Genomic DNA, 19971 nt, shown 5'->3' on the forward strand with positions numbered 1-19971 from the left:
TTACAACAAAATGCCATCTAGTTGGCCGGTAACTGGATCATAAATGTATAAATGATCTAACAGGACTTACCTTACGTACAACTTCCTCTTCTTCCTGACGCTTTTCGTAATGTGAAAAGTCATCAAAAATTGAGGTGGTATGCTTGTAAGTAGCAATAATTTTGAGCACTTGCTTGGCTTTCTCTAAAGGAACCTCCTGTGTGTCTCGAGAGTTAGTGACTGGTTTATTATCATTGTTTTCCAAACGGATATGCCTCAGCTGGTTATTAGGCACATCCTTTACAAAGATCCACTTTACATCAAATTTGCCTTTCCACTTGTCCTGTGACCAAACCCCGGCACATGTACCATAGTCCACTGCCGATTTCATTTCCGCCACTCCACAAAAATGTCCACTGCCATTTACACTGAATAGTAAGTAAACAGGACCTTTGCCAGCCATTGAGCGATAAGCACTGTCCAAGCGTTTGTTGCCATGTTCAGTACTGCACCAAATGGAGTACTTGATTGAGCGATGGATATCATCCTCAGAGTAGCTCTTGATGATAAACACTCGGCCATTTTTAAGATTCCAGTCAAAGTCTTTTGGGTTGTAGCTGTAAGCAGCCTTCAATTTTTCAAGGACGGGATGAGTCTCATTGCTTGGTGGAGAGCTAACTGGTACATTACCCACCGAGTTATTTTCATTACCAGTTCCACTATTTTGACCAAATGCTGAACCTCTGTTGCGAGGGGCTATCCAACGGTTCTGTGGGGGTTGCTGAGGATTCTGATAAGGTTGCTGTGGAAGTTGCAACTGCTGAGCTGGAGGGGGCTGAGTCAACTGCTGCTGAGGAACTGCCTGAGTATTAGGGGCCTGATGGGGTGGAGGAGCTTTTGGTACAGGTCCTTTATTGTCCCATGTACCAATGTCCATATTGTGTTTTATAGGAGGTGGGGGCAATGTAGAACCTCCCACTGCTGCTCCAGTCTTTGGTTTTAGTTTTGGTTGAGGCTTGGCTGGTTTACTTGCAATGGCAGCCCATGATGTTGGCTTTGGAGCAGATACACCAGTTGTTGAGCCATTTCCAGGTGCTGTATTGGTCATACCCGGACTGCTTACCACAGACCCTACAGTCTTCACACCTGATGATGTCACAGCTCCACCAATCTTTAGTCCAACCATCCCCTGTTCAATGCTATTCATGCCTGGTGCCTTATTCAAGGTATCATTGGGAAACCCTGCCTGTCCATCTACTATTGTTCCGCCCAAAGAACTAGGTGGGTAACTATAGCTACTGCCATATGCCGAGCTCGGTGTTTGTTGTCCCTGAGATCCACCAGTTCCCCATGCAGAAAACCCTGGATTTTCAGGAAAAAAGTTGAATCTATGTTGGTTTAAATACGGGGTACTCCCTAGTCCCCCAGGCTGACCAAACACAGCATCATGCATGAAATGATGGTCTCCATTACTCAGCTGTCCATAGGTTGTTAAATATGGAATAGGAGGATCACCGCCAGTGGACCATGGTGCTGCTTCACTAAGAGAATAGGAAAATCCAATGGAAGGGGCATAATAGCTTGACAAATATGGATCAGTCATTGAAGGATAGCTGTTGCTCTGTTGATTTAAAAAGAAAGATAGATTAACAAAACATGATAGTTATTCTCATTTATGTATTCCTCCCTTCCTTTCCAACACAATTAGAAACTGCTTCAGAGGTTGATTAATTTTAAGAGGATTTGTCTTGTCAAGATTGTGATTGGTTGCAGTATAGTGATTCTATTAGAGTTCACAAAGGATTTTAAAAATTTACAATTTAAAGTACATTTAAAACTGAAGTCACTCCTGAATCTCTGCCAGACTCACCATTTTTGAATTGTGGAAACAGATTGCACTTAGTATTGAAGGTACACAAGACCAGCCAATATAAGGTGTGTTCAATTAGAAAATCAATAACTGCATTTCACAAGTTTCATCACAAAGAAACTATGGTAATAGATTTTTTTGTATAAAAATACACAGTATATCTGCTTTAAAATAATTTAATTTTGGGCAAGGAGGGAATTAATTTCAGAAATATTAATATTTTTGCTCGTCATATCCTAACATCAAAATCCTTAAATCTGAAAATTACTATAGAAAATTAACACAAGTGTTGTAAGAAGAGGGATATATATACATATTTATCCAAGACTGACATCAGTGTTAGTGATGGAGTAGGAGAAGGCAAGGCCATTCACCCACCGTTTCAAATGTAGGTACATGAAGCCCAGGGGCCACTATTGGAAGCAACATTCCAAACGAATAGCCCATTTAAAAAAAAATTCCATAACAACTTAAGCAAGCAGCTGGGCTGACATAGGAATGGCTGGAAACAATTCAGAATTGTGTGTTAATCTTACCACAATGATTTCTGTAGAGATTTTAGGTGGTCACAGAATGATTGAAATTTTCCCTGCAGAGGTGAATGTGTTAACATAGCCAAAACACAAGATAAGACGACATAATTCATTAGCTTTAAAAAAAATTAAGATACGCAAATATAAAATACACACACCTGGGAAATGTCAACACACACACACACTTTCTCTAGCACAGTAGACTAGATGATGGGAAGCGAGAAGCCTAGCTGATTTTCTACCACCCAACCAGGAGCATTAAAATTGGCCCCTGACAGAGATCAGCACAGACAAGGGGTCAAATCTGGGACCTTTCTGATCAGGATGGTTCAGCATCAGATAAAGCCATGTAATAAACTTTAATGTTAATTTCTAAATTTAGTTAGGTAAGGGTCCACTAAAGTACTCAAAGTTAACTCCCATTCATTTAGAACACTACCTCGAAATCCAGCTTTCTGCATACTCAAATTCAATTATCCACCTACAAACCTCAATTTTCTCTTACCAACAAAGTAAAATAGCAACATATTGTTAATTAGAGAATTTTAAACGTAACAAGCACATTAGAATCGGAGCAAAAAAGTTTAATAATTAACAGTTTAACTATTTTTCTTTCACAAGCAGGAGTGAAATTATTTAAATTATATACAGGATGGTGCAGGGGCAAAGCAACACCGTAATCTAGTTTCCACCACTGAAGTAATCACAAACTTCAACTATATTAATTTACAGAATAATGTTTATATGTTAAAAATATAAAAATCCACCTAATGTCTGACTACTAGGGGTTTTAAGAGAATTTGGATTCAGGTCATGTTCAGTTTACAAATTGGGCAAAATATTAAGTTCAAACACAATTATGATTTCACAAGGAATTGAAGAATTATCTGATCTAAACTATTCAAAAAGTATTGAAATACGCAGAGCGTCAGCGGGCATCGCGGCGCGGCAGCAGTACAAAAGGCTGCAAGAGACCAGGTAGGCCTCAGAGCGTCAGTGGGCGAAATCTCGGCGGGAATCACGGAGCGGCGGCAGTACAAAAGGCTCCAAGAGGCCAGGTAGTTTACCAATCTCCAATCTCAGATGGAAAGAAATAAAAAGTAATCGAAGTGTGACGTCACCAGATAAGTGATTGGTTGGTGAGTATTTCTCTCTTTATAAACTTTAACCCTGTGGTTTATAGTTTCTAATAAAGTCTGTTGTGTAGCAGGGACTGCTTATAAACCAGGGCCCATAAATATACTATTTAACAGTAGTGTAATTGGTGGGATTGATTTGATTTAATTTAATTGCAATTAATTAAAAGGTAAGTCATGGCAGGAGAGCCCGGCCCTGTTGTATGCTACTCCTGCGCTATGTGGGAACTCAGGGACACTTCCTGTGTCCCTGACAACTATGTGTGCAGGAAGTGTGTCCAGCTGCAGCTACTGGCAGACCGCATTGCGGCGCTGGAGCTGCGATTGGATTCATACTGGACCATTCGCGAGGCTGAGGAGGTCGTGAATAGCACGTTTGATCAGTTGGTCACATCGCAGGCAAAGGTTGGACAGGCAGAAAGGGAATGGGTGACCAACAGACAGAGTACTAGGCACAGGCAGGTAGTGCCGGGGTCCCCAGTGGACATCCCCCTCTCAAACAGATATACCACTTTGAGTACTGTTGGGGGGGGGATGGCTTACCAGAGGAAGGCAGCAGCAGCCAACTTCCTGGCACCAGGGGTGGCTCTGCTGCACAGGACGGGAGGAAAAAGAGGGGGAGAGCTATAGTAATAGGGGATTCTATTGTAAGGGGAATAGATAGGCGTTTCTGCAGCCGCAAACGAGACTCCAGGATGGTGTGTTGCCTGCCTGGTGCAAGAGTCATAGAGTTATACAGCACAGAAAGAGGCCCTTCGGCCCACCGTGTCTGCGCCATCCATCAAGCCCTGTCCAAACTAATCCCATTTTCCAGCATTTGGTCCATAGCCTTGTATGCAATGGCATTTCAAGTGCTCGTCCAAATGCTTCTTGAATGTTGTGAGGGTTCCTGCCTCTACCACCCTTTCAGGCAGTGAGTTCCAGACTCCAACCACCCTCTGGGTGAAAAAGTTCCTCCTCAAATCCCCTCTAAACCTCCTGCCCCTTACCTTGAATCTATGCCCCCTTGTTATTGACCCCCCTACTAAGGGGAAAAGTTCCTCTTTATCTACCCTATCTATGCTCCTCATCATTTTGTACACCTCAATCAGGTCCCCCCTCAGCCTTCTTTGATCCAAGGAAAACAACCCCAGCCTGTTTAGTCTTTCTTCATAGCTGAGGCGCTCCATCCCAGGTAACATCCTGGTGAATCTTCTCTGCACCCTCTCCAAAGCAATCACATCCTTCCTATAGTGAGGCACCCAGAACTGCACACAGTACTCCAGCTGTGGCCTTACCAGCGTTTTGTACGGCTCCATCATAACCTCCCTGCTCTTATATTCTATGCCTCGGCTAATGAAGGCAAGTATCCCGTATGCCTTTTTAACCACCTTATCTACCTGTTCCTATCTACCGGGTCAAGGATGTCTCAGAGAAGCTGCAGAACATCTTGGGAGGGTGAACAGCCAGTTGTCGTGGTACATATATAGGTACCAACGATATAGGTAAAAAGCGGGATGAGGTCCTAAAAGCAGAATATAGGGAGTTAGGAGGTAAATTAAAAAATAGGACCTCAAAAGGTAGTAATCTCAGGATTGCTACCAGTGCCACGTGCTAGTCAGAGTAGAAATAGAAGGATATTTCAGATGAATACGTGGTTAGAGGAATGGTGCAAGGGGAGGGATTCAAATTCCTGGGACATTGGAACTGGTTCTGGGGGAGGTGGGACCAGTTCAAACCAGACGGTTTGCACCTGGGCAGGGCCGGGACTGATGTCCTAGGGGGAGTGTTTGCTAGTGCTCTGGGGCAGGGTTTAAACTAAAATGGCAGGGGGTTGAGAACCTGAGCAAGGGGACAGAGGAAAGGGAAACAAGTATAAATGCAAAAGATAGGAAGGAGAAAAACAAAACTGGCTGTCAGAGAAATCAACGGTTTAAATCAAACATGGCCACAGTAAATAATAATTCTAATAGGCGTAAGAGCGTTAAAAAAAACAAGCCTGAAGGCTTTGTGTCTTAATGCGAGGAGCATTCGTAATAAGGTGGATGAATTAGCTGTGCAAATAGAGGTAAACGAATATGATTTGATTGGGATTACGGAAACATGGCTCCAGGGTGGCCAAGGCTGGGAACTCAACATCCAGGGGTATTCAATATTCAGGAAAGATAGGGAAAAACAAAAGGGAGGTGGGGTAGCATCGCTGGTTAAAGAAGAGATTAACACAATTGTAAGGGAGGATATTAGCTCTGATGATGTGGAATCTGTATGGGTAGAACTGAGAAATACCAAGGGGCAGAAAACGTTAGTGGGTGTGGTATATAGACCTCCAAACAGTAATGTGGAGATTGGGGATGGCATTAAAAGGGAAATTAGAGAAGCGTGCAATAAGGGCACAGCAGTCATCATGGGTGACTTTAATCTACATATAGATTGGGCTAACCAAATTAGTAACAATACTGTGGAGGAGGAATTCCTGGAGTGTTTAAGGGATGGTTTCCTGGACCAATATGTCGAGGAACCAACCAGAGATCAGGCCATCTTAGACTGGGTATTATGTAACGAGAAAGGATTAATTAACAATCTTGTTGTACGAAGCCCCTCGAGTCGGAGCGATCATAATATGATCGAATTCTTCATTAAGATGGAGAATGAAGTAGTTGACTCAGAGACTAGGGTCCTAAATTTAAATAAAGGAAACTATGATGGTCTGAGGCACGCGTTGGGTAGGATTGATTGGGGAATGTCACTCAAAGGGTTGACAGTGGTTAGGCAATGGCAAACATTCAAAGACCGCATGGATGAACTACAGAATTTGTTCATCCCAGTTTGGCATAAAAATAAAACAAAAAATGTGACTCAACCGTGGCTAACAAGGGAAATTAGGGATAGCATAAGATCCAAGGAGAGGACATATAAATTTGCCAGAAAAAGCAGTAAACCTGTGGATTGGGAGCAGTTTAGGATTCAACAAGGGGAAAATATAATATGAGAGTAAGCTTGCAGGGAACATAAAACTGACTAAAAGCTTTTATAGATATGTGAAGAGAAAAAGATTGGTGAAGTCAAACATAGGTCCCTTGCAGTCAGAATCAGGGGAATTTATAATGGGGAACAAAGAAATGGCAGACCAATTAAATACATATTTTGGTTCTGTCTTCACAAAGGAGGGCACAAATAACCTCCCAGAGATGTCGGGGAACATAGGGTCTGATGAAAGGGAGGAACTGAAAGAAATCAGTATTTGTAGGGAAATGGTGTTAGGGAAACTGATGGGATTGAAGGCCGATAAATCCCCAGGGCCTGATAATCTACATCCTAGGGTACTTAAGGAAGTGGCCCTAGAAATAGTTGATGCTTTGCTGATCATCTTCCAGCATTCGATGGAATCTGGAACAGTACCCATGGATTGGAGGGTAGCTAATGTTACCCCACTATTCAAAAAAGGTGGTAGAGAGAAAACAGGGAATTACAGACCGGTAAGCCTGACATCGGTAGTGGGGAAAATGCTAGAGTCCATTATAAAAGATGTAATAGCAGAGCACTTGGAAAACAGTGACAGGATCGGACAAAGTCAACATGGATTTACAAAAGGTAAATCGTGCTTGACTAATCTATTGGAATTTTTTGAGGATGTAACTGGTAAAATAGATAAGGGAGAACCAGTGGATGTGGTGTATTTAGACTTTCAGAAGGCTTTTGATAAGGTCCCGCATGAGAGATTAGCATGTAAAGTTAAGGCACATGAGATTGGGGGCAAAGTATTGACTTGGATAGAGAACTGGTTGGCAGACAGAAAGCAAAGAGTTGGAATAAACGGGTCTTTTTCCGAGTGGCAAGCAGTGACTAGTGGGGTACCGCAGGGATCGGTCCTTGGGCCCCAGCTATTCACAATATATATTAATGATCTAGACAAGGGAACTAGATGTAATATCTCCAAATTTGCAGACGACACAAAGCTCGGTGGGCGTGTGTGCTGTGAGGAGGATGCCGAGAAACTCCAGGATGATTTGGACAGGTTGGGTGATTGGGAAAAAGCATGGCAGATGCAATATAACGTGGACAAATGCGAGGTTATCCACTTTGGTGGCAAAAACAGGAAGGCAGATTATCTGAATGGCAATAGATTGGGAGAAGGGGAAGTGCAACGAGACCTGGGAGTCCTTGTGCACCAGTCGCTGAAGGTAAGCATGCAGGTGCAGCAGGCGGTTAAGAAGGCAAATGGCATGTTGGCCTTCGTAGCGAGAGGGTTTGAGTACAGGAACAAGGATGTCTTGCTGCAGTTGTACAGGGCCTTGGTGAGACCACATCCTGAGTATTGTGTGCAGTTTTGGTCGCCTTATCTGAGGAAGGATGTTCTTGCCATAGAAGGAGTTCAGCGAAGATTCACCAGGCTGATACCTGGGATGGCAGGAATGACGTATGAGGAGAGATTGGGTCGATTGGACTTGTACTCGCTGGAGTTTAGAAGAATGAATGAGAGGGGATCTTATTGAAACTCATAAAATTCTGACAGGACTGGACAGACTAGATGCAGGAAGGATGTTCCCGATGATCAGGGAGACCAGAACCAGGGGTCACAGTCTAAGGATAAGGGGTAGGCCATTTAGCACAGAAATGAGGAGGAATTTCTTCACCCAGAGAGTGATGAACCTGTGGAATTCTCTACCACAGAAGGCAGTAGAGGCCAATACATTAAATATATTCAAGAAGGAGTTGAATATATTTCTTAAGGCTAAAGGGATCAAGGGGTATGGGGAGAAAGCAGGGACAGGGTACTGAATTTGGAGGATCAGCCATGATCGCATTGAATGGCGGAGCAGGCTCGAGGGGCCGAATGGCCTACTCCTGCTCCTATCTTCTATGTTTCTATGTTAAAATGTGAAACTACAACTTCCCATTATTTAAAAAAAAAGTATTTTAGGCCAATAGAAATTAAAAGATTAAATTCCATACTATTCAACACTTTCAACTAAATCTTGAACAAGAATCAAACATAGGCCAAAGCTTCCACTGGTCTCAAGTCTGGGATCCAATATTTGCAATGTCCTTATTATATTGCAGGTGCTGTTTTGAAACCAGAATCTACTTTGGAGTGGTGTAAACAGGCAGCATGGGAACGGAAGCATAGTGGTTATGTTACTGGACTAGTAATCAGGAGGCCTGGAATAATGATCCGAGACATGAAATCCCATCACAATAACTGTGGAATTTAAATTCAGTGAATTAAAGAAATCTGGAATAAAAAGCTAGCATCAGTAATGGTGACCATGAAACTACTAATAACCCAACTGGTTCACGAACATCCTTTAGGGGAGGAAATCTGCCGTCCTTACCGGGTCTGGCCTATATGTGACTCCAGACCCACAGCAACATGGTTGACTTTTAACTGCCCTCTGAAATGGCCGAGCAAGCCACCCGGCATTGACCTAGGCACCGGACTCAGATACGGCAAAGGCACACCCAGCCCAGTCAATACTGCAAAGTCCTCCTCACTAACATCTGGGGAACAGTGCCAGAATTGGGAGAGCTGTCCCATAGACTAGTCAAGCAACAGCCTGACAGTCATACTCTCAGAATGATACCTTTCAGCCAATGTCCCACACACCTCCATCACCATCCCTGGGTATGTCCTGTCCCACCGGCAGAACAGACCCACCAGAGATGGCGACACAGTGGTATAGTTGGGAAGGATTGGCCCTGGGAGTCCTCAACATTGACTCCAGACACCATGAAGTCGCATGGCATCAAGTTAAAAATGGGCAAGTAAACCTCCTACTGATTACCACCTACCACCCTCTCTCAGATGATGAATCAGTACTCCTCCGTGTTGAACACAACTTGGAAGAAGCACTGAGGGTAGCAAGGGCACAAAATGTACTCTGGGTCGGGGACTTCAATGTCCATCACCAAGAGTGGCTAGGTAGCACCACTACTGACCGAGCTGGCAGAGTCCTGAAGGACATAACTGCCAGCCTGGGCCTGCGACAGGTGGTGAGAGAACCAACACAAGGGAAAAACCTACTTGACCTCGTCCTCACCAACCTACTTGTTGCAGATGCATCTGTCCATGACTGTATTGGTAGGAATTGTAGTGTATGTACCTTTAAGAGGAACTATGTTTTTGAAGCCCCTGTGTACTGTAGTACCAGTAGTGATCACTCGGGTATATAAGCCTGTATAGCGTCTTGTGTAGTTTAGTTCACCTCCAGACTTTGTTCAGTAAACACTTGTTAAATCAACTCCTGCATTCCATGTCTCCATTAACACACAGATCTAACAGGAATGATCACTGCACAGTCCTTGTGGAGACAAAGTCCCATCTTCACACTGAGGACAGCCTCCAGCGTGCTGTGTGGCACTACCAGCGTACTAAATGGGATAGATTCAGAACAGATCTAGCAGCTCAAAACTGGGCATCCATAAGACGCTGTGGGCCATCAGCAGCAGGATTGTATACCACCGCAATCTGTAACCTTGTGGCCTGGCATATCCCTCACTATACCATTACAATCAAGCCAAGGGATCAACCCTGGTTCCATGGGGAGTGTAGAAGAGCATACCAGGATTGCACCAGGCATAACTAAAAATGAGGCATCAACCCGGTGAAGCTGCAACGCGGGACTACATGCATGCTAAACTGCGGAAGCAGCATGCTATAAACAGAGCTAAGTGATCCCACAACCAACGGATCAGATCAAAGTTCTGCAGTCCTGCCGCATCAAATCATGAATGGTGGTGAACAATTAAACAGGGAAGGAGGCTCCATGAACATCCCCATCCTCAGTGATAGAGTCCAGCACTTGAGTGCAAAAGACAAGGCTGGAGCATTTGCAACCATCTTCAGCCAGAAGTGCCGAGTGGATGATCCTTCTCGGCCTTCTCCTGAGGTCCCCACCATAACAGAAGCCAGTCTTCAGCCAATACTATTCACTCCATGTGTCATCAAGAAATGGCTGAGCGCACAGGATACAGCAAAGGCAACAGCACTACCTCATTACAGCCTTGGTCCAAACATGGACAAAAGAGCTGAATTCTAGAGGTGAGAGTGACTGCCATTGACATCAAGGCAGCATTTGACAGAGTGTGGCATCAAGGAGCCCAAGTAAAATTACAGTCAATGGGAATCAGGGGAAAAACTCTCCACTGGCTGGAGTCATACCTAGCATAAAGGAAGATGCTTGTGGGTGTGATGCTTGTGGTTGCTGGAGGCCAATCATCTCAGCCCCAGGACATCTCTACAGAGGTTCCTCAGGACAGCGTCCTGGGCCCAACCATCTTCAGCTGCTTCATCAATGACCTTCCCTTCATCATAAGGTCAGAAGTGGAGATGTTAGCAAATGATTGCACAATGTTCCATTCCATTAGAAGCTCCTCAGATAATGAAGCAGTCCATGCCCACATGCAGCAAGACCTTGACAACATTCAGGCTTGGGCTGATAAGTAGCAAGTAACATTCACACCACACAAGTAGCAGGCAATGACCATCTCCAACAAGAGAGAGTCCAGCTACCTCCCCATGACAATCAAAGGCATTACTGGACCAGCCACATAAATACTGCAGAAACAAGAGCAAGTCAGAGGCTGGGTATTCTGCGGCAAGCGACTCACCTCCTGACTCCCCAAAGCCTTTCCATCATCTACAAGGCACAAGTCAGGAGTGTGATGGAATACTCTCCACTTGCCTGGATGAGTGCAGCTCCAACAACATGCAAGAAGTTCAACACAATCCAGGACAAAGCAGCCCGCTTGATTGGCACCCCATCCACCACCTTAAACATTCACTTCCTCCACCACCGGCGTACCGTGGCTGCAGTGTGTACCATCTACAAGATGCACTGCAGCAACTTGCCAAGGCTTCTTCGACAGTGTCTCCCAAACCCCCGACCTCTACCACCTAGGAGGACAAGGGCAGCAGGCGCATGAGAAAACCACCACCTGCAAGTTCCCCTCCAGGTCACACACCATCCTGACTTGGAAATATATCGCCACTGGTTCAAAATCCTGGAACTCCCTCCCCAACAGCATTGTGGGAGTAGCTTCACCTCAGAGACTGCAGTGGTTTACAGTGGCGGCTCACCACCACCTTCTCAAGGGCAATTAGGGATGGGCAATAAATGCTGGCCTTGCCAGCGACGCCCAGATCCCATGAATGAATAAAAAAAATATATATACAAGTTCCACAATGCTCGTTGGTCAAATGAAGTATACTCAAGAGCTCTGCTCACTGGCATCCAAATGCAGTTACATTTTTAGTACCAGTGAAGTGGCAACAATTCAGTTGCTACATTAAAATAGTTTAAAATTAAGTTAAAAGTTCTCAGGCAGTTCAATTTCTTCAAAGTTTCTTTTTCACAGGTTGTATCTATGCTCTGAAGTTGGTGCAAGACTATCTCCGGGATGGTTTCGTATGACTTGCTAGAATTCAGTGACCAACAGATTGCCAACTTCACTCCCCAGTTACACTGCAGTTTTTGCATTGATGTGATGCAAAAACCATATTGTGTCAATGCAAAATTTGCAGCATAACTGAGTGATCAGTCTGCATTGGCATGAAGTGTTCTGTCTAGACTGACACCAATGAAATCAGTATTTCTGCATTATGCATTGTGTTGATGGAGTACTTGGTTTAGGTGGTCTGAGGTAATACAATTGAATTCATCAACATTCTATTTTTGAACTAAATAAATGACCAGACAGGAAGTAATTGCCAGCAAATTATAGTTTAAATACTGATTTTCAACAACAGAAATGCTTTCAGACATTATGACATTTCATATTATTTTTTAGACAGGCACACATTATTTGGAAAAACAAGCAACAGAATTGTTTCTATTATAGAATCATAGAAATCACAACACAGGAGGGAAACCATTCGGCCCAATACGCCTGTGCTGGGGCTAGCACTTTAACTGAAGCTAGCTATTGTATTCTCATTTCCCAGCCCATCCCAGCATCTTTAAAAAAAAAAATTCAAAATAACTATCCAATTCCAACAACAACTTGTAATTAATTAGTGCCTTTAACATAGTAAAACGTCCCAAGGCGCTTCACAGGAGCGTTATCAAACAAAATTGAGCCACATAAGATATATGGGCAGATGACCAAAAGCTTGGTCAAAGAGGTAGATTTTAAGGAGCGTCTTAAAGGAGGAAAGAGAGGTAGAGCAGTGGAGAGGTTTAGGGAGGGAATTCCGAGCTTAGGGCCTTGGCAGCTGAAGGCACGGCCACCAATGGTGGAGCGATTAAAATCGGGGATGCGCAAGAGGCCAGCATTGTAGGAGCACAGATATCTTTGGAGAGTTGTAGGTTACAGAGATAGGGAGGGGTGAGGCCATGGAGCGATTTGAAAACAGGGAGGAAAATTTTAAAAATCAAGGCATTGCTTAACCGATGTAGGGTAGCGAACACAGGAGTGATGGGCGAACGGGACTTGGTGACATGGGCAGCAGAGTTGAATTCCCTTTAAAATGAAGTTACAGAGCTACTTGTGCCATGTCCCAATAATGCTGTGGGAAACTTTATTATAATGATTGTACCGAGTTTATGACCACTACTGATTCACCAATCAATGGAAACAATCCTTCATTATTTGTCCTCTCAAAACACCATGAATCTTGAAAACCTGCATGAGATCCCTCCTAACCTTCCCTGTTCCAGTGAAAAAAAGCCAACATTTTAAGTTTTCTTCATATCCTTTTAGCCAAATATCATTCTATATACAAATTTTAAATGCCACCCTAACTAAATAATTAGATTTTCTGCACAGAAGTATACACAAGTCTCCTTATGTACACTGAAGTTTAATCAGCTCTTCCACTTACATAATTGGGATGGGGTTTATTTAGGGTTTTTTTTTTTGGGGGGGGGGGGGGGAGGTAAACCCCCCACCCCCCAAGAAAAAGTACATAATCAGTGAAAGTTTCACAAGATTTTAATTAAAATAAATAGTGCTGTCTTAATCTCAATTAAAAAGCAAAACACCAGTCAAGATTTGCCATCTATACATCTGTGCAACTGCAAGCTGTAACAAACCAAGCCAGCATAACACCACTTCTGATAAACAGGAATGAATCAGTAGTGATTGATCTGTAGACTGGTTCAGGGCTTCCATTTCCAGAAAAAAACTCAAAATATTTTTCTAAATTTCCTCAGACAGACATGGAGAAAATACTAAGTACTCTTCCTCCCCAACCTCAAAAGATTTTTATTTTCCTTTAACATGCAGTATTTAATGGTGCCTTAACAGTGCTACACTGTGACAGTCCTAATATTAGCAACACGCTGCAAGCTAAATGATTCAGTGCCACTGCTCGGAGATGCCATGGCTCGCGTGTAAATGTGGTTTCCCCCGAACTCTTTAGGAGATAGCAACAGCAGACACTACTTTTCTAGCAGAGTACTCAGACCACCCTACAGGTCTGCAACACAGATTCCCAAATGCTGACCAGTACTGACCTTCTCCTGCCATCAAGCAATGTCCAACAAACAAAGATGAAGCTGTGAATAAATTATTTTCAAACAACTACACGCATGCAGTTGTTTATCTGTTGCTGTCAGCAATGTAGAATCTACCCCCCTCCAGTAAAACAGGATGAATTTAATTGCACGAGGAGCTAAAATACATTGCACTGTAGCAGAAAAGCAGCATTATTTAAGCTACTACAAAGAAACAAAGCATTTTCTACCAATGCAAAACTCTGACTAACATAAAAGCACTAACCTGGGTTTAATTAATTATCAGCTTCAGCACCTAAACAAGAATGTGGGGTTTGAATGTTTCAACGTATCCATACTAGTTGAAATATAAACTACATTGAATAACTTCTTTGCCAGTGTAATACTCTTAAGCATTTCAAACTGCAAAATTGCTACTGATGCTGTTTGCATTTTTCTTAATGGAAGGGAATGCACCAAAGTCTTTGTTCATATATATCATTTCAGGGCAAGCTATCTAGAATGTCTTATGGCATTGAGCTTGGCCACAAAATGCAATCGCAGCTACAAATGAAAGGGAATTAACTTGTCCAGTTGGGCAAGCCTCACTACTATACCACTCATCTGGTGCCCTGGCCAAGTGGGCAACCAGTTTTTCCAAACCCCATTTGTAACTATCAGAATTATAGAAGTGAACTAATATTACCAACAAGCTGTAGGATTTCTAAAGAAGGGTTACACCCAAAAATTTATCCCATCTCTTTCAGACGCTAATCTACATGTTGTGTACTTCTTAGATTTCTATTTTTATTCCAGATTACAGGCACATTAAGTTGTACACATACTACTTTCTTACTGGGACAGACAACAAAAAAGGAATGGGGGGGGTGGAAGAGGAGGAGAAAAATAAATTCAATACATTCACAAGTGTTAAATCAACTTAACCAGTCTACACCTATTCTAGGACTCCACCTCAGTGTTCTCAGTTAAGCATCGATAGCGCAAAGTTTCAAATTTCTATTTGGAGACTTTTACAGAATCTCGTAACAGCTGTCATAAACAGCACAATTGCCACTCAGTAAACATACAAGAGAAACTACTATGTAGTAATGCAATCAAGGCATCTAATAACCCAACATTAATCTCAAGATAGCTAGGTGTGTTTCTCAAATATCAATATCAATATTATGATATTCACTTTTTTTTTTAAATCAATGCACTTAGAATTAAGTTCTTCATAGTTAAACTCAAAGTAATGGTGACTGACAGACCTAATCCTTGTGCAGATGAAAAGATGATTAATAAAAATAGATTACAATTATTACACCAAATGCAGTACAACTTTGTTAATCACTGATTATTGTGGCATATTACAGTGGAATACTGGGTTGTTCACTACTTCGTACATGCAATGAATTCTGCTTCTCGTCACCAACTCTGAAATGTCACAGTTTTCTTGGATTACAATCAAGAAATCTGCTTTTGGGATGTTTTACTATGTTAAAGACGCTATACAAATGCAAGTTGTTGTTGTTTAAAGTACACCTCTGCTTCATAAATATGGAAGTGGAATTTTACTCCAGTGCAATTTATAAATCTACATTCTTCAGTAATTTCCAATTTATACTCATTATAAAACCATTATCCAGATACTGTTACTTTCTTGTTGCAGCAGTTAGCAACAATTGCTCTGCCTACTATCACTTAATGGTGCACAAACTGAAAAGTTACCAATGGGAAACAATTTTATTTTAACCAGGTTCTATAGAGAATTTAAATGATTTATTAAACTCAATGTAGTCACTCACTCCATAGCAATGCTATGAAGGTAGGATAAAAGATGTCTGGTAGAATGTTAAAAGGCTGTACTACAACTACAGGCTTTTAACACAGTCATATATCATGCAAATGAAACTAGAGCAGTTTATTAAAGTCAAAGATAGATACTACCATTAAATGTGCAGTTTGAACATAATAGACAACTAGCCCCTTCCCTTGCAAGTAGAACCATGCATGGCGATCCGTAGAGCATGCAACAAGATGAAAAATGCTAAACAAATTCTGTACTCAGTAGTTTGGTGTTACTATATTGCAAGGCAAGAAAGCGCAGCCTCATCAGAATATTCATAATATACATCAACTAACCTGTAAATTTTCTTGCAAAATGTGCCTTCCAACCTTGTGATTCAAAATCACAACCTATGTTGAGGGAGATTTCCTGCTGGAATGTATTTGCTCATGTCCTTCACACAGCATAGAACTGCAATACTACTCTCAAACTGCATCCAGTTAAGAACTCTTAGCAAAATAAATCTTTTACAAGTCACCATAGTTAGACTTTATAAACCCTCCCCACAACTCAATAATCAGCCACACCAGTCCAGATTAAGACTTCCAAACACACATACGAACAGCTACTTGGAACCCATAGATCTCGAGGCAATGGGCTGGAATTTACTTGATCCAACTTCAAGAAATTTACAACGGTTTCTATACTTAGCTTGCAGACGGCAACTTGGCTCAAAATTTCCCGAGAATCTCCTTAGCTTATGCCGGAAACAGCATAAATCAGGGCCCGAGGTAAGCACAGAACATATATTATTTTCCTCTTCTATCTCTCTTTACCATATTGATGTTATGAAAATTAAAGTTTTAAATCATCACTTATGCACATTAAGCACAGCACGTTTAAGAAAAGGCAATCGCGGAAGCTTTTCTCTTCTTAGTGAGACAGATTCTGATACCATTAAAGAAGCAGTCAAAGATTTGGAACATACACTGTAGGTCTCAGCAAGGAGAGAAAAAAAACCACGATAAAACACCAGGTGATTTTGGATCCTCCTGCACCTAAAATTTTGGGCGTAAATTTATGCCTGTTCAGAATATGTGAAAATGCAGGATACTCGAATACTTTGGTTTTTTGCATGAAGATGGGGCCATGTTAATGAGCTAAGTGGAATTTTGGCTGATGTAACTTGGGAGCAGCACAAATGATTAAGGAAATTCGCACGTAGTGAGGTTTTGGCTTAAAACTAGCACAGTTACACACAAATTTCCTTTGGAAAAACCCAGTACTACGCGACTGTTACACCATTGTTGAGCCAAAAATTATGAGGAAATTCCTGGCCAATGTTTGTGGGTTGCTAAGAAACAGAACATCCTGATACTGAGGTTGTCTATTCTGTCTCTCCACTTGGGTGAGGGACTCAATGATTTCAGATCTATATCTCATACCTGAAAATTTATCAGTGTACCAAATTTCTACCTCACAATGTAAATACTAGAATGGAAAATTACACACAGAAAATCAGGTCAGCAAATTTTTTTTTAATTTTTTTTTTTTATAAATATAAAGTTAAATGGAAACTTAGGGAGAATAGGCAGATACATGATCTGGGGTTCAGTTTATATCAATACATCACTCCTGGCTATGCCTCGTGGTTTAGGCAGCAATCTATTTATACCCCAAGATATATTACGACCTTATAACGTACTCTGCACCATGTGTTAAATCTGTATATTATAACATGTTAACCTAGTTTGCAATAGTAGTTATAGTTCTGTTCTTGCCAGCTTCCAATTAAAATGAAAGTAACCATTAAATCTTAAAGACAAGACCTAAAATCTATGGTAATTAGTAAATTGACAGTAAGAATGCACAAAGATTTCAGTGGAAGGTTCGATTGGCCAACACCATTATTTATCACATTTTACATTACAAGTTTTGCCTTTAGATATCAGGTTAAGCACTATGAGGACTATGTCATGCAGCAATGGCTTCACAGTGGGCACAGCTGCAAAATGCAAACTGCTTGCGTTAGTCACAGATATTTTAAGTTGCATCAATGGTGCGGTGACCAATTTCAGTGGTACACTTTCTTAAATTATCATGGCATGCGACATGGATACCAATTGAATGCTACTTTCATACCTCCCCCATTTGGGTAAAATGGATGACATGCTCATTAGAAATCCCAGATACAAATACTGAAGTTGTCCAGGCCACTGCAGTGTTGATATCTCTCAAACCAGCTAAAAGCCAACTGATCTGAGCAAACAATTCTACTAAAAATAATTAATTTTTTAAAAAGTGTTTTTAAAGTTTGGTTTGAGAGAGGAAAGGTTGACTATTTGAACTTGAGGGAGGGAGGGAGGAAGGAATTAATTCTTGGGACGTGGGTGTCTCTGCCATAGTCGGCATTTATTGCCCATCCCTTGCTCGAGAAGGTGGCGGTGAGCCGCCTTTTTGAACTGCTGCCATCCATGTAGTGATGGTGCTCACACAATACGGAAGTTCCAGGATTTTGTCCCAGTGACTATGAAGGACCAGCAATATATATCTAACTCATGATGGTATGTGACTTAGAGGGGAACTTGGAGGTGACGGTGTTCCCATACATCTGCTGCCTTGTCCTTCTAGGTGGCAGAGGTCGCAGATTATGAGTTGCTGCATGCATTCTGTACGTAGTACACACTGCAACCACGGTATGCCAGTGGTGGTGTGGGTGAATATTTAGACAAGTGGCTGAAATGCTGATCATGCTGGCTACTTTGTCCTACATAGAAACATAGAAGATAGGAGCAGGAGTAGGCCATTCGGCATTTTGAGCCTGCTCCGCCATTCAATGAGATCATGGCTGATCATTCAAATTCAGTACCCTGTCCCTGCCTTCTCCCCATATCCCTTGATCCCTTTAGCCTTAAGAAATATATCCAACTCTTTCTTGAATATATTTAATGAACTGGCCTCCACCGCCCTCTGTGGCAGAGAATTCCACAGGTTCACCACTCTCTGGGTGAAGAAATTCCTCTTCATTTCAGTCCTAAATGTCCTACCCCTTATCCTTAGACTATGACCCCTGGTTCTGGACTCCCCGACCATCGGGAACATCCTTCCAGCATCTAATCTGTCCAGGCCTGACCGAAACCTATGAAATTCTATGAGATCCCCTCTCAATCTTCTTAACTCCAGTGAGTATAAGCCCAATCGACACAATCTCTCCTCATACGTCATTCCTGCCATCCCAGGTATCAGCCTGGTGAATCTTCGCTGCACTCCTTCCATGGCAAGAACGTCCTTCCTCAGGTAAGGCGACCAAAACTGCACACAATACTCAAGGTGCGGTCTCACCAAGGCCCGGTACAACTGTAGCAAGACATCCTTGTTCCTGTACTCGAACCCTCTTGCTACGAAGGCCAACATACCATTTGCCTTCTTAACCGCCTGCTGCACCTGCATGCTTACCTTCAGCGACTGGTGCACAAGAACACCCAGGTCTCTTTGCACTTCCCCTTCTCCCAATCTATTGCCATTCAAATAATAATCTGCCTTCCTGTTTTTGCCACCAAAGCGGATAACCTCACATTTATCCACATTATAGTGCATTTGCCATGTTTCTGCCCAATCACCTAACCTGTCTAAATCGTACTGGAGTTTCATGACATCCTCCTCACAGCATACCCTCCCACCCAGCTTTGTGTCGTCTGCAAATCTGGAGATATTACATCCAATTCCCTCGTCCAGATCATTAATATATATTGTGAACAGCTGGGGTCCTAGGACCGATCCTTGTGGTACCCCACTAGTCACTGCCTGCCACTCGGAAAACGGCCCGTTTATTCCAACTCTTTGCTTTCTGTCCGCCAACCAGTTCTCTATCCAAGTCAATACCTTGCCCCCAATCCCATGTGCCTTAATTTTGCACGCTAATCTCTTATGCGGGACCTTATCGAAAGCCTTCTGAAAGTCCAAATATACCACATCCACTGGTTCTCCCTTATCTATTTTACCAGTTACATCCTCAAAAAAATTCCAGTAGATTAGTCAAGCATGATTTACCTTTTATAAATCCATGTTGACTTTGTCCGATCCTGTCACTGCTTTCCAAGTGCTCTGCTATTACATCTTTTATAATGGACTCTAGCATTTTCCCCACTACCGATGTCAGGCTTACCGGTCTATAATTCCCTGCTTTTTCTCTGCCACCTTTTTTGAATAGTGGGGTAACATTAGCTACCCTCCAATCCATGGGTACTGTTCC

The 19971-nt window shown here is 42.4% G+C and overlaps 1 protein-coding gene across 3 annotated transcripts in view; it reads right to left on the minus strand.

Annotated features, from left to right (window-relative positions):
* LOC147108709 (YTH domain-containing family protein 1-like) overlaps window positions 1–19971 on the minus strand; it is a 40922-nt gene that overhangs the window by 13810 nt on the left and 7141 nt on the right. For all 3 annotated transcript variants that reach the window (XR_015080633.1, XM_086005454.1, XM_086005453.1), the window contains exon 4: window positions 71–1600. Coding sequence is in view for 2 of the 3 variants with exons in the window: in XM_086005454.1 (XP_085861580.1) it covers window positions 71–1600 (1530 nt within the window). In the remaining variant the exon portion in view is untranslated. The remainder of the gene's footprint in view (window positions 1–70; window positions 1601–19971) is intronic.

The sequence above is a fragment of the Somniosus microcephalus genome, chromosome 13 (assembly GCF_052327205.1).
Source record: "Somniosus microcephalus isolate GS21.2 chromosome 13, FLI_Smic_1.0, whole genome shotgun sequence".
NCBI lineage: Eukaryota > Metazoa > Chordata > Chondrichthyes > Squaliformes > Somniosidae > Somniosus > Somniosus microcephalus.